General features: G+C 37.9%; 1 protein-coding gene across 1 annotated transcript in view; it reads right to left on the bottom strand.

Moving 5' to 3' along the window:
* Positions 1-1,375: 1,375 nt before the first annotated feature.
* crot (carnitine O-octanoyltransferase) overlaps positions 1,376-14,618 on the bottom strand; it is an 85,826-nt gene continuing 72,583 nt past the window's right edge. The window contains exons 13-17 of the mRNA XM_043691042.1: positions 8,831-8,954; positions 6,796-6,874; positions 6,585-6,678; positions 6,332-6,451; positions 1,376-5,162 (exon numbers count right to left, since the gene is read on the bottom strand). Of these exons, the coding sequence (XP_043546977.1) occupies positions 5,042-5,162; positions 6,332-6,451; positions 6,585-6,678; positions 6,796-6,874; positions 8,831-8,954 (538 nt within the window). The 3' untranslated portion in view covers positions 1,376-5,041. The remainder of the gene's footprint in view (positions 5,163-6,331; positions 6,452-6,584; positions 6,679-6,795; positions 6,875-8,830; positions 8,955-14,618) is intronic.

The raw sequence follows: 14,618 nt of genomic DNA, 5'->3' as shown, positions 1-14,618 counted from the left end.
AAGCCATTCTTAGTGATAGACATTGAAGTTCTCCACCCAAAGTACATTCTGTGACCTTGCCACTCAGCGATATTTAACATGGATGTGGTAATACAGACAATCCACCATGGTCAGTTGTCAGAAAAACCTTTCTGATTTGCTGATGATCTTTAAGGATGGAAACTGCTTTTACCATGGCCTACATTTGACTCCAGACCCACAACAGGCGGGAGAGGACATGCCCAGGGATGGTGATATCTGGAATGCCGATATCTGGAATACCACCCACAAGATACTATTCTGTGAGTATGACTATGTCAGGCTGTTGCTTGATTAGATAGCTCTCCTATTTATGTGATAATCCTCATCGATTGGTGGAGAAAGCTTTGCAGAATCAACAGGGCTGTTTTCTTTGTAGTTTCCAATAGCTGGACTAATGCCAGGTGGTGTAATTTGTAATGGTGTGTTGTAACTGAATGGCTTGCGAGCAGGCAGTGAAGAGTGAACCACATTTTTGTATTATTGACTGGACATACCTGGGCATTTTCCCACATTCATAGGTAGGTCCCAGTGCTGTAGTTGGAAGTACAGTTAGTTCTGCAGCTTTCAGCATTAACAGCTAGGACAAATGTTCGGCACAACATCGTGGGCCGAAGGGCCTGTTCTGTGCTGTATTGTTCTATGTTCTAACAGCCATGATGCTGTCATGACCGAAAGCCAGTCTGGTATATTTTGGTATCACAGAGTGAATTGAATTCATTGAAGACTGGATGTTGCAATACTGGAAACTTCTGGAGGTAGACATGGTGCATTCAATTGGCACTTTGCATTGAGGGTGGTTGCAAACATTCAGCTTTGTCCCTAACATACATGTGCTGGATCCCCCATCACAAAATAAGGGCACCTTCTATGACAGGACAGTAAGAATGGGGCTCAGTGCTGAATGAATAATTTGAGGATATCAGGAAATAGACAGAAAATGCCAGGTAAGCAAAATGAAGAGTGATGAGATATAGTAATCAGAAAAGGCAAAGTAAGGTACTTATTGCTATGTGTGAAGCCTTATTTGCATCAACATGTGATAATTAGCAGATAATTTTTCTTACATCATTCTGGTTGAGAGATAAGTATCAACCGGGACACTACAGAAAAGCCCCCCAAAAAAGAGGTGTCTACAAACTGTTGAATATTGAGGTCATGAGGGAGAACAGAGCCTTGATTTTATGTCTCATTTGAAGACTGCACCTCTGACAATATAACACTCCTTTGGTATCACACTGGGGTTCAATGCACACTGGAGATTTTATCCTCATACACCTGGAGTGGGATTTCTTAAGACTCGAGTGTGTTCGAGTAAGAAGTGCCAAAATAACAATAACCAGCGAATAACCACAAATGATCGACTGAGGCTTTTATTTTGATTTTGATTTTGATTTGATCCATATGGATGTGTGAAAAATTAACTTGGAAATTATCAGTCAAAAACACTGCCACAATGTAGTAGGTTATTATAGCAAACAATTTTTAAATTGAAGGTTAACTGTAAATCAATCTATTTTTTTTAATCAGCTAGCTAATCTGATCTCGTACATCTTTCAAATCAAGCTACTAAACCAAACTGTAATGTATATGTTATACAAAAAAAAAGTCACGTTGCCAGAAAATGTGTTACAAATCCTTTACATCACTGTCTTGGTAGTAGAATTTTTAAAAATTGTTGTTGGGATACAAATATTCCTGGTAAGGCAAATTTTATTGTCCATCCCCAAATGCCCTCAGGAAGATGGGGTTCAGATACATTCTCAAACTGTTCAGTCCTTGTTGTGTATACACCCACACAGTACTGTTAGGGATAACGTTTTAGGATTTTGACTCAGTGAAGTGAAAGAATATAGTTCTAAGTCAGATGGTGTGAGACTTTGAGAGGGACATGAAAAGGAATTTTCTATGAAGACTGTTGCTCTTAGTAGTGAAGCCAACGGCACCTCTAATTTTGTTACCACTAATCACCATTCATTGACTTATCCGATCGATTACTTGCTACAATTCTAACTCAACATATGTTTTCTTACCAAAGCATTCCTATTGTGTCTATTTATTCCATAATTGCAATGTTTTACAAACATCACTGGGATTGGGTGTTTACCAAACATTGTAGGTAACAGTCATGCATACAACTCTGACCATTTCTATGGGTGATTTATTGTATTTCCTGAAACAAGCAATACTTCCATACTAATCAGCATGACCTCCATAAGAATTTTTTTTTTAAATATCAGAGCAATTCCCCTATTATTAAAGAGCAATTTATTTTTCATGAGCAATGATTATTTTCACAATAAGTACTGCGATGTTTCTCCAGAAGGAATCCTTTCAATTCAGAAGCATTCTAGTGCAAACAGAATACATGGATTTATGTTCAGTAAGTCATAAAAAGAGTTCAAAATTGTGGTCTTATTTTTTAAAAATATATAGTAAGGTCAGTATTTTGGTGAGAATTACCATCAGTAGGAGAATACAAATAGGTGGAGAGCAGAGCTCTCTTTATGACTGTCTAGAGAACTTCAGCTGCTCTGTTGTCTATGACGTGGTTAATAAAAGGGCACTTTGGAAAGTATTTAAAAAATTGTGCAAGGAGAGCCAATTATATCAGAAAGACGTGAAAAAATGAGATTCCAAAACAGATTTAAGACCAAGACTCAGGAAGAAAACATTTAGTTCCCTTGTTATATGTTATAATAGTGAAAGACAGGAGGCTCAAGAGTGTTTCAGGGGGACATTTACACCAAGTCTACAAAAGATGGCAACTCTTATGCATCAAGCTACTTCTTAACACAAAGAGAACTCATGAATTGGCATGATGGGTGAATATGGCTAAGTTATTTAAATTAGGAGGAAGAAAACAAAACCCCAAACTAAAACCATAAAGTTAAAAATAGATGACCATAAGATAAAGGAGCAGAATTAGGCCGTTTGGCCCATCGAATCTCCTCTACCATTCAATCACAGCTGATCCATTTCTCGATTCCTTTCTCCTGTCTTCTGTCCATAACCCTTGATTCTTTTATTAATCAAGAACCCAACTATTCAGTCTTAAATAAATTACTTAGCCTCGTTGACCTTCTAGGGCTGAGTTCCACAGGTTCACCACATTCTAGCTGAAGACATTCCTCTCATCTCAATTCTAGAGAGATGTCCCTTCACCTTGAGGTTATGCCCTCAGCTCCTAATCTCTCTCACTAGTGGAAACATCTTCTCCAGGCCTCTCAGTATTCTGTAAATTTCAATGAGGTGCCACACCCCCCCCCTTTCTAAATACCATCAAGTACAGACCTAGAATCCTCAATCACTCCTCATATGGGAAGTCCTTCACCCCAAGGTTTATTCTTGTAAATGACTTCTGGACCCCCTCCAATGCCAACACATCCTTCCATAGATTACAGGGCCCAAAACTGCTCACAATATTCCAGAATCAATGAGACAAATATAAAAATTAGCATAAATGAATAAAGGAATGAAAGAGGAAAGTCAAATCAAATGATCAAAGCATTAACCGGTGGTAAAATCAAAGAGAAAAGGAATGGTTCAAATTTCCAAATACAAGCTAGAAAGATACTGACCCCAGGGAACTAGATGACTTTACTTAGAGGTACCTCAGATGCTCTGTTGTTGCACAAGTGGTAGAGAAAGAACAGTATGCAGAAAATTATGCAAGGGGAGCCAAGGAAAGACTAAAGAGCCCTTGTTGTGAAGGAGTAGTGTCTATACTGAGCCAGGAGGTCTTGGTTCAAGTCACACACAGTCTAGGGGGGTGTGGAACAACACCTCTGAACAGATTGATTAAAAATATAGGAAAATATTGAAAAAGATAACATAGCAATTTTAGGAGCAAGAGATTTTAGGGTTGAAAATTTTTCGTTCTGTTGCTATATGACAGAATAATGAAGGATAGGAAGATTAGGGAGCTGAATACATTGCTCAAGAGAGTGTTTCAATTATTAACATCAGATGCAACAAGGTAATCTTCAGTATTTATAACTCTCAGTGACGGCAAAACGTTTTTTGAGAAAGAATCTCTCTACTCCTAAGGGACAATATGTGTAAGTGAGGTAGGAGGTAGAAAGTAAGTTAAAACATGGATAAACTTCAAAAAAAATGTCAAATGGAAATAACTTGGGCAAGTAAAGCAACATTCAACAAATAATTCACCAAAAACACAATTAGCACTTGTATTAAAAGAATCTTTCAGAGAGGCTGCAAGTTTGTATAAATCAATTTTGTTCACCTGACAAAAAACATTCTGTGATTAATATGCATTAAGAAGTTATTTGGCTAATTCTGGCTTGTAACATCTTTTTACCTCGTACCAAAATGCTACTAATAACCATGTAGATTTTAATCTGTTAGAAATTATTAACTGTCTTTTTCAAATGGGCATCAACTACTTTGGTCAGCTTTACTTCTTGTCAGTGCTTTATCTTGGTAAAATATCCAGTATATAACACAGAATTAAGTAAAAGATGCTCAAATTATACAACCCCCAAAATAACAATTCATTGATTGGTATAACATTGATGTTCTCACTTTACACATTAAATATATTAAATAAATCCTAAAATCATATTTACAGATTTTAAAGATTACTTTCAAAACTCTAAACAATAAGAGTCTGATTCCTACTTTCAGAAATAGGATACATAAATTGTTTCTCTGAAACAGACAGACTAGTTCTGTCAAAAATTAATTAATATTAATAATTGTGGCTTTTTCTCCTTTTCCACACAAAAAGTTAATTCTAAAAACAAGATGTGAAAATTGTAATTATTCTATCTTTTCTTTGTGTTACTTGTCCGTATCTTTTGCATTGTATTGTGCATAGTTTCAAAAATGTTGCATTGATATTGCGAAGTAGTAATTTGAGAAAAAAGCATTATTACTTCAAGTAAATTTTGTAGCACAGACCTCGGGGTAATCATGTGTTATTTACAACTATACTAATGCAAATACATAAAGATTTAGTAGTCTACAATTGTTAGCAGCGTGCTTTCCTTTTCAACACTGCTTAAAGTTGGGCCACTGTTGTCAACTTGATCATTTCATAGAAGGACTGAACTAGTCCTTTGTATAGTTCTTCTGCATCAGTCTCTGGACACGACTTCCAAGCAGAACAAGCAACTACTATCCTGTTGGGATAGAAAAAAAATTGCACTTTTAGCCATAGATAATACTGGTCCCGTTTTATCTCTGGTCAATGATAAATTGTCTCTTGTTCAAGATGATCATTACCTCATACAAAAGCTTTTTGCTACTGATTAACCCTGAATGTTGACCAGATTTTGTGGATTATGGACATAATTCAGAATCTCAGGAGTGAGAAATGGTGCTAAACATTGTGCACTTATCTGGAAATATCCCTCCATCTGACTGGAATGTGCAGCAAGTCAACATCACAGTGAAGCAGAGTGGGAGCTAGACCTGGAGGCAAACAGCCTCAATTTGTTTCTTCCTGTCAGTGCTAAAATGTGGAGTCATAGGAAAACAGGTAGGTGATTGGGAATTATTTCTGCTATATTTTTCATTTGGTCAATTGTTTTAAATCAGGCATGTTGTTACAGCTGAAGAGAACAAATATTAACCTCTAAAATATTTAAAATCAAAAATAATTAACTGAATAGAATTGACTGGGTAGGTGATACTTTGCAGCTACTGTATGTGGTAACTAGCGGACAACAGTGCAATCCACAGTGACCACACTGAAATTGGCTGCTCAAGAAAATTCAACTCAGAGTTAATAAGCTGGAGTCTGAGCTATGCCCTTTGTGACATATTAGGGAGGGGAACAGTTACCTATAAACTTTCAGGAGTCAAATCCTTTAGATAAACTATATCAAATTTGGTACATGGTCAGGGACAGGAGGATGTGACTGAGAGTGAAACAGGTATGAGGATCCAGAATTTAGTTTTGGAGGTGACTCAGCAATGGTTTTATCCAATAGGTCTGAGGTTCTTGCTTGCAGCATGGGTGAGGGCATAGTCTACAGGGAAGTTGAAAAAAACTGTTCAGGTCCTAAAGGACTCAGCTGCTAGACTGGGTCTGGCACGGTGAGAAGGGAACCAAACTTAAATGGAGAATGATGCAGAATTTTAAAATGTAAACAGATCTAGATTTTTTAGTTTATGAGCTACTAAACATTAGTAAGCAATGGCAGTAAGTTAACAAGGCTAATGGAATGTTATCCTTTATTCGGAGAGGAACTAGCTGGAGTACTGTGTGCAGTTTTGGTTTCCTCAATTACGAAAGATGAAATTGCATGGAAGCAATTCACAAAAGGTTTGTTAGCTGGATCATCACCTGTCATCCCGGATACGGTAGAAAAATCCATAGCCACTGTGGACCATAGGAAGGACAGCACCTAGGACGGTAGTATATCCAACAAGGCTAGTTGAAAGAACAAAGTTTCCTCCACCACCACTATTAAAACAAAAGAAGTGGAAAAAGCTAATTAGTAGCATATTGTTAAGAAAACACAGAGTGAGTTAACCTATACCTTACCTGGAACAGGCCATATTATTTTACTGTAGTTTGTAGAATGGGGAATAATTACCTTTTAGTAAAGGCAGCATCTAAGTAGAGCTCTGGCACAGGAAGACCTTCCTCTTTAGCTATAAGCATCAGACCCAGGAGATGTCTGTCAAAGCCTAAAGTATAAATGTAATTATTAATTGTACATTAATTGATCATTAATTGTACATAAAATCTGCACTATTAATTTAGAATTTCAGTAAATATCAAACCAACAAAACTAAGCTACTCACCTCTACCATTTTGACAGTCAGTCATCAGTTTGTGATGTCTTGCAAAAGATTTCATCATCAGCTGTTGACGTTTCACATTCTAGCATACAGAATGAAGTAATTGAAACACTAAAGCTACTCAACATGGAGAGTCAGAAAAAGAATTTGGAAACAGTTTTGTGGTTGAAGAACCCATAGACCTACTCCTACTATAGCACAATTCAGATGGATTAATTCAACATAATTTTAGTTCCACTGGCTACACATTTTCCTTTTTAAAAATGCATAACTGTCCAAGTAAATTTACAAATTATTCATATTTTCAGACTCAAACCTTTTTAAAATACTATTCATATTACACGAACCTTAAGTTTCAGCTTGAAATATTTTTAAATCAGCTAAATGAAGAAACAAATTGTGTCTTTGTTAAAGGCCTGGATGAGCTTAAGAAGCAATGATGCCATAAAGGTATATTTTCATCTGTCCCCTCATTCATTTGTTAGCAAAATATCATTATGAATATAAAATAATAGCAGCTGCTTTATAATTGGTGAATTTTTGTTTGCACCAATGATTGGATTAAAATGTACTCCAAACGTTTAAAGCCCTTAAAGACTATAATATCTATTATCTGAGCATATTAAAAGAATAAGCAGCATATTTGACTTTAATAAATAACATTCAAATGTGTACAGGATTGTACTTGTCTAATAAACCAAGAATAAGTTATTTTCAATAAAAGAAATAATGAAAAATAGCCTCAAATACCAGATGGGGCACAAAGGCCTTAAACTAGTAATTAAAAATCACATAAATCACAGTTTTTAGAAGCTAATATCCCAATAAACGCAGATAAGAATCTGTTATTTTAGATCAAAAGATATAAAATATGATTTATTTGTTCAAATTTCCTAGAAAACATACAGCTGCTGTTAGAAAGCACAGGTAGGAGATAGCCCTGAGAAACAAAAGTTGCAGAGCTGAATCAAGTCTTATTGGAAGAGTGACAAGACAACTATTAATATAATGTGTATTAGAAGAAAATGGCAGTGAAGTCAAATTAATTTAATAGCTATAACAGGCACTGTGTGCCGAAAAGCTCCTCTCTGTTGCATCACTATGAACTATGCAAGCATACTAGTTCACTGTTATTGTAATCGGAGGACTGACATCCAATAACAAGAAGCCCAAAGCGAGTTTTAAGATATAAACTAAACATGTTCCTGGCAGACTTTTGGAATCTATTCTGAACTGACGTAATAAACATGTCAATTATTCATTTTGAAAATTAAATTAAATAAGTACCTTGAAAGAACCTGAGAATTATAAAGAAAAGGACTGAAAAAAACAATTTAAAACTCCAAGGAGTACTTGTACCATCGGAACATTAAATGCATTATGTACAAGATTTACTAATAATGTGAATTGTTAACTGAGCTAACATATTGATATTCTGCCCATTTATCCTTTGTGGTCATTGACAAAATTAGCAATTTTATTGCGATTTCATTTTATTAGCCATTTTCCTCAAAAGACCCAAGTGGGATTAGCAGTATGTGATCAAACAGCTCCAGGACACCTACATTCATGCTGGTGGCAGATTGACTTGTTACCCATCCCTTCTATCAGAGTACAGACATCATACTTAGAGTTTGAACAATCAGTAATCTAGGTACAAGTTCTTTTGGTTTTCTAAAGTGAAATGACAGTCATATTTTCACTCAAATTCCTTTACAGAATCACAAAACAAAGTGAATATAAACTTTGCACTGCATATCTAATGTTACCTCTATTTGTACAGATTATCAAACAGTTGAACATTTTTCTGCTAACCCAACCTACAGCCAATAATATTCCCTAAAGAGTAAGATCTGAAACAAGTAACAAAGGATAAAATAATTTACCAAATAAAAATCAGAAATTATCAGCTTAAGGGACAAGGAACATATTAAAATTGAATGGGTGGTAGAAAGATCTATCGTAAATAAGCATTGAGCGAGAGGAATAAAATATAAAAATAAGAATAAAAATATAATGCAACTAATTGAACACTTACAGAAACTGCTGGATCCAACATTGCCCTACACCATTCTACAGCCTCAACAGTACAGGGTCTCATTGTCTCTGTTCGGCCATGATAAAACCGTCTAGTTGTTGCAGTCTCATAACAGCTGCCAGGTCTGTGAGGAAACGATTTAGAAGGTGGGTTATTTTGCTCAGTTATCACACAATTACAAACAGCTCAGGTGGAATTAGATCAGCTCATACTTCTTGATTAAAAAGGAAAATTCTGGTCTGCTGTGATATTTTTCAAACAAGTTTCTTCCAGATTTCTTGACTAAAGACTAAGTTATGCAGTTAACTTTAAAAATGTATAAATCTAACTGCAAATTCTGCATTACCTAAAGGAGAAAACTTTTACTTTAAAGTTGACAGCCAATCTCTTTAGTTGCAAACTAAAATAACATACACAATCTCACTTCAAGTTTAATTTATGACAAAATTATAGGTTTATTAAGGTGTAGAAGGAGGCCTTTTGGCCCAAGGTGTCTGCATCTGCTCTCCTAATGAGCATTATGACCTAGTGCTATTCTTCCACCCTTTCCCTGTAGAACTGGACTTTATTTCCACTTAAATTCCTTGGCAGCAACTCCAACAAAAACACACTTCAAGCAGTGCATTCAGGCTCAAATGATTAATATTTCAAAAACACAGAATTGTAGTTCCAGAGTACAGGAGGTCGAGGATAGTAAGGTCAGGGTTAGGCTTACAAGGTTGCAAGTGGGCACTGGCAATCAGGATGTTGGTTTGAAACGTGTATACTTCAATGCCAGGAGCATCAGGAATAAGATGGGCGAACTTGCAGCATGAGTTTGTACATGGGATTTCAATGTTGTGGCCATTTCAGAGACATGGCTAGAGGAAGGACAGGAATGGTTGTTGCAGATTCCAGGATTTAGAGATAGTGTTTGAGGACTCAACCACTGAGGTCATTTGGGCTGAGGTTAGAAACAGGTAAGGAGGTCATCCTGTAGGGAGTTTTCCATAGGCCTCTGAGTTGTTTTAGGGATGTAGAGGAAAGGATAGCAAAGATATTTCTCGATAGGAGTGAGAATAACAGGGTAGTTGTTATGAGGGACTTTAACTTCCCCAGTATTGACTGGGAGTTCTATAGTTCAAGTCGTTTAGATGGGTCAGTGTTTGTTCAATGTGTGCAGGAGGGTTTCTGGCACAGTATGTAGACAGGCCAACAAGAGGCAATGCCATATTGGATTTGGTACTGGGGAATGAACCCGGCCAGGTGTTAGATTTGGAGGGAGGTGAACTTTTTGGCGATAGTGACCACAATTCAGTTTACAATAGTTTTGGGCAGGGATACGTAAATACTGCAGGGAAAGAAGTATAACTGGGGGGAAAGGCCATTATGATGTGATTAGGCAAGATTAAGGATACATAAGATGGGGAAGGAAACTGCAGGGGATTGAAATATACTAAAGAAGTTGAAGCTCTTGCCAAGAAGAAGAAAGCAGCTTATGTGAGGATGAGGTGTGAAGGCTCAGTTAGGGGGCTTGAGAGTTATACATTAGTCAAAAAAAATCTAAAGAGAGGGCTGAGAAGAGTAAGTAGGGGACATGAGAAGTTGTTGGCAGAGAGGATCAAGGGAAACCCTAAGGCCTTCTATAGGTACATCAGGAATAAAAGAATGACTAGAGTAAGATTAGGGCCAAAGATAGTAGTGGGAGGCTGTGTGTGGAATCTGAGGACATAGGGGAAGCGCATAATTAATACTTTTCATCAGTATTCACATTGGAAAAGGGCAATGTTAGTGAGAATACGGAAATACAGGCTACTAGATTAGATGGGATTACGGTTGTCAAAGAGGAGGTTTTAGCAGTTTTGGAAGACCTGAAAATAACGAAGACCCTGGGCTGGATGGGATTTATTCTAGAATTCTCTGGGAAGACAGGAAGGAGATTGCAGAGCCTTTGGCTTCGACCTTTATGTCATCATTGTCGACAGGAGTAGTGCCAGAAGACTGGAAGATAGCAAATGTTTTTCTCTTGTTTACGAAGGGGAGAGGAGCCAACCCTGGTGATTATAGGTCAGTGAGCCTTACTTCAGTTGTGGGTAAAGTGTTGGAAAAGGTTATGAGAGAGAGAATTTATAATCATCTGGAAAGGAATAATTTGATTAGGGACAGTCAACACAGTTTTGTGAAGGGTAGGTCGAGCTGCACTAGCCTTATTGAGTTCTTTGAGAAGTTGACAAAACAGGTCGATGAAGTTAAAGCAGTTGATGTGGTGTATATGGACTTCAGTAAGGCATTTAATAAGGTTCCACACGGTAGGCTATTGCATAAAATACGGAGTTTCAGGATTGAAGGTGAATTAGCAGCTTGGATTAGAAATTGGCTATCTGAAAGAAGACAGAGAGTGGTGGTTAATGGGAAATGTTCATCCTGGAGCTCAGTTACCAGTGGTATGCCACAAGCATCTGTTTTGGGCCACTGCTGTTTGTCATTTTTAGAAATGATCTGGATTTAGGCATAGAAGAATGAGCTAGTAAATTTGCGGATGACACTAAGGTAGGCAGAGTTGTGGACAGTGCTGAAGGACGTTGTGAGTTACAGAGGGACATAGATAAGATGCAGAGCTGGGCTGAGAAGTGGCAAATGGAGTTTAATGTGAAAAAGTGTGAGGTAGTTCACTTTGGAAGAAATAAGAGGAATGCAGAGTATGGGGCTAATGGTAAAATTCTTGGCAGTGTAGATGAACAGTATCCAGTGTAGATCTCAGTATCCAGGTGCATTAATATCTGAAAGTTGTCACCAAGTTGACAGGATTGTTAGCTTATGGTGTGTTAACATTTATTGGAAGGGGGATTGAGTTTTGGAGCCATGAAGTCATTCTTCAGTTGTACAAGATACTGGCAAGGCTGCACCTGAAGTACTGCGTACAGTTCTGGTCACCACATTATAGGAAGGATGTGGAAGCTTTGGAAAGGGTTCAGAGGAGATTTACGAGGATGTTGCCTGGTATGGAAGGAAGGTCTAATGAGAAAAGGTTGAGGGAACTGAGGCTGTTTTCGCTGGAGAGAAGAAGGTTGAGAGGTGACTTAAATTGAGACGGATAAGATAATCAGAGGATTAGATGGGGTGGATAGTGAGAGCCTTTCTCCTCGAATGGTGAAGGCTAACACGAGGGAGCATAACTTTAAATTGAGGGGTGACAGATTTAGGACAGATATCAGGGGTAGTTTCTTTACTCAGAAGTAGGGGGTGTAGAATGGCCTGCCTGCAACAGTAGTAGACTCGCTGACATTAAGGGCATTTAAATGGGCTTTGGACATACATATGGATAATAATGGAACGGTGTAGGTTAGACGGTTATCAGATTAATTTCACAGGTTGACACAATACTGAGGGTCGAAGGGCCTGCACTGAGCTGTAACGTTCTATGTTCTAAGCATTACTCTCAATTTCCTATCACTCTCTCAATTTTGTATCATGTTGCTTCTGTCTCATTTATTTCATAAGATCTATTTTTTCTTAACAAGTCTATTATGTCACACTATCAAACCCCTTTTGGAAGTCTACGTAACACTACATAACAGCGCTACCCTCATTAACCATCTCCACATTACCTCTTAAGTAAACTCCAATAAGTTAGTTAAACACAATTTTTCCTTTAGAAATCCATGCTGGACTTCCTCATTAACCCTAACTGTCTGACTATCAATTCTATCCCAAATTCCTATTTCAGTAATACAGATAGCAAGAAATTAATTAGAAAGAGAAGAAAGATGTGAGGTAATCAGAAATTTCTTCAGGTTGTTTTATAACCGCAATGCTTTTTTGAGACAGAGGGTGAAACCTTCCCAACTCCTGAATAACTTGGGCCATGGTGAGAAAGTTGGGGAAGTCAAGTTAGATGACCAGCCAGGAGATTCTTGACAAAAAATGCAAAATATCCAAATATGGCAATCAAGTGTTGAATGGTAAGATGAGATTCTTACACATGAGTGATGAGGGGCCTATTTGCACAAAATAGCACGGAAATTTCATTATTGGTTAATCTTATCTCAATAATATACAATTCCCCGTTCTCCCATCTGTCACAGAGAAACTAATTGATTTCAATTTCTAACACAAAAGTCAGAGTGATTACCCGGCAATTCCAGCTCCTATTTGCTCCTCTGGACCTCCATTTGGAAGAAGAGCACCAACACTTCAGGGCACACTCCATAGGAGGTGATCATGCACACTCCCCCATCCATGCATATTGATACCTGACACATACTAGACTCACCAGATCACATGGTACATCTCTGATCCATGTGCAAGAAGTTTTATGCTTCAGTGCTGCACTTCAAATCGCACTGGTCTAGACTACTGATCTAGCTGGACAGCAGAAAAGGCTGTAGAGCCAAAAACCCACCTCCTGCTCCTAATTCTTATTTTTCTCAACTCTGTCAGATACGTTAACCAACATGAATGTTGCTGGCACAGCTTGTGACACTAAACATTATCCCTATTTGCCACTGACAGTGTTCTCTTCTGAAGATAACTTGTAACAGACAAAGGAAAGGAAAGGTTTAGATTGGCCTTATGAGAACCGATTTAAGTCTTGATTTTGGACTGAATTATCAATAGCAATTCTGGATATTAGCTTGACCAGAAATAGTCTGTAAAAATCTTCCCCAATGTAACATGCCTGACAAATAGATACAGTTTTTCCACTGGTTATTGATGCTCAACAGTGACAGAGCATGAGGTCAGTCAAAGTTTTGAAAAAGGTACCAATGAAACATTTAAAGGCTGCCACAAATTCATTAAATATCGGCCAGGACATTGGCAGAACTTTCCTGACTTCTTTAATGTTTTACATCCACCTGGTGGGGCATTGATTAAAGTATCATTTTAAGTATCCCAGGTATCTGACAGCACAGCTCTCCCGCAGCACTCCACATTTGCATCAGTTGTGATCACATGCTGAAGTCTCTGGAGTAGGGAAATAGCAACCTTTGGACTCAAAAAATTAGAATGCTAACCCGGAGTCAGAAATGTATGAACAAAATTTTTTAAAAAGTTGAATCAACAAAGCTGCATTCAAACCATTGCCAAACACAGCATCCTAGAGGTGCAGGTACATAGTTCCTTGAAAGTGACACCACAGATAGTGGTGAAGGCGACATACGGCACGTTTGCCCTCATCGGTCAGAGTATTAAGTACAGGAGTTGCAATGTCAAGTTGCAGCTATAAAAGATATTGGTAAGGCCACATTTGGAGTATTGCACACAATTCTGGTAGCCCTCCAATAGGAAGAATGTTATTAAATTGAAAACTGTGCAAAAAGAAACTTACAAGGATGTTGCCAAGACTGCAAGATTTGAGTTCTAAGGAGATAGACTATAGGGAAATAGATGGTGACATCTTGCAAAATGTCCAGATTACAGAGGAGGAAGTGCTGGGTGTCTTGAAAGGGTTAAAGGTGGATAAATCCCCAGGACCTGGTCAGCTGTACCCGAGAACTCTGTGGGAAGCTAGAGAAGTGATTGCTGGGCCTCTTGCTGAGATATTTGTATCATCAGCAGTCACAGGCGAGGTGCCGGAAGACTAGAGATTGGCAAACGTGGTGCCACTGATATTAAGAAGGGCGGTAAAGACAAGCCAGGGAACTATCGACCGATGAGCCTGACCTCCGTGGTGGGCAAGTTGTTGGAGGGAATCCTGAGGGACAGGATGTACATGTATTTGGAAAGGCAAGGACTTATTAGGGATAGTCAACATGGCTTTGTGTGTGGGAAATCATGTCTCACAAACTTGATTGAATTTTTTGATGAA

The sequence above is a fragment of the Chiloscyllium plagiosum genome, chromosome 5, assembly GCF_004010195.1.
Source record: "Chiloscyllium plagiosum isolate BGI_BamShark_2017 chromosome 5, ASM401019v2, whole genome shotgun sequence".
Taxonomy (NCBI): domain Eukaryota; kingdom Metazoa; phylum Chordata; class Chondrichthyes; order Orectolobiformes; family Hemiscylliidae; genus Chiloscyllium; species Chiloscyllium plagiosum.
This window is presented reverse-complemented; position numbering and strand designations above follow the sequence as displayed.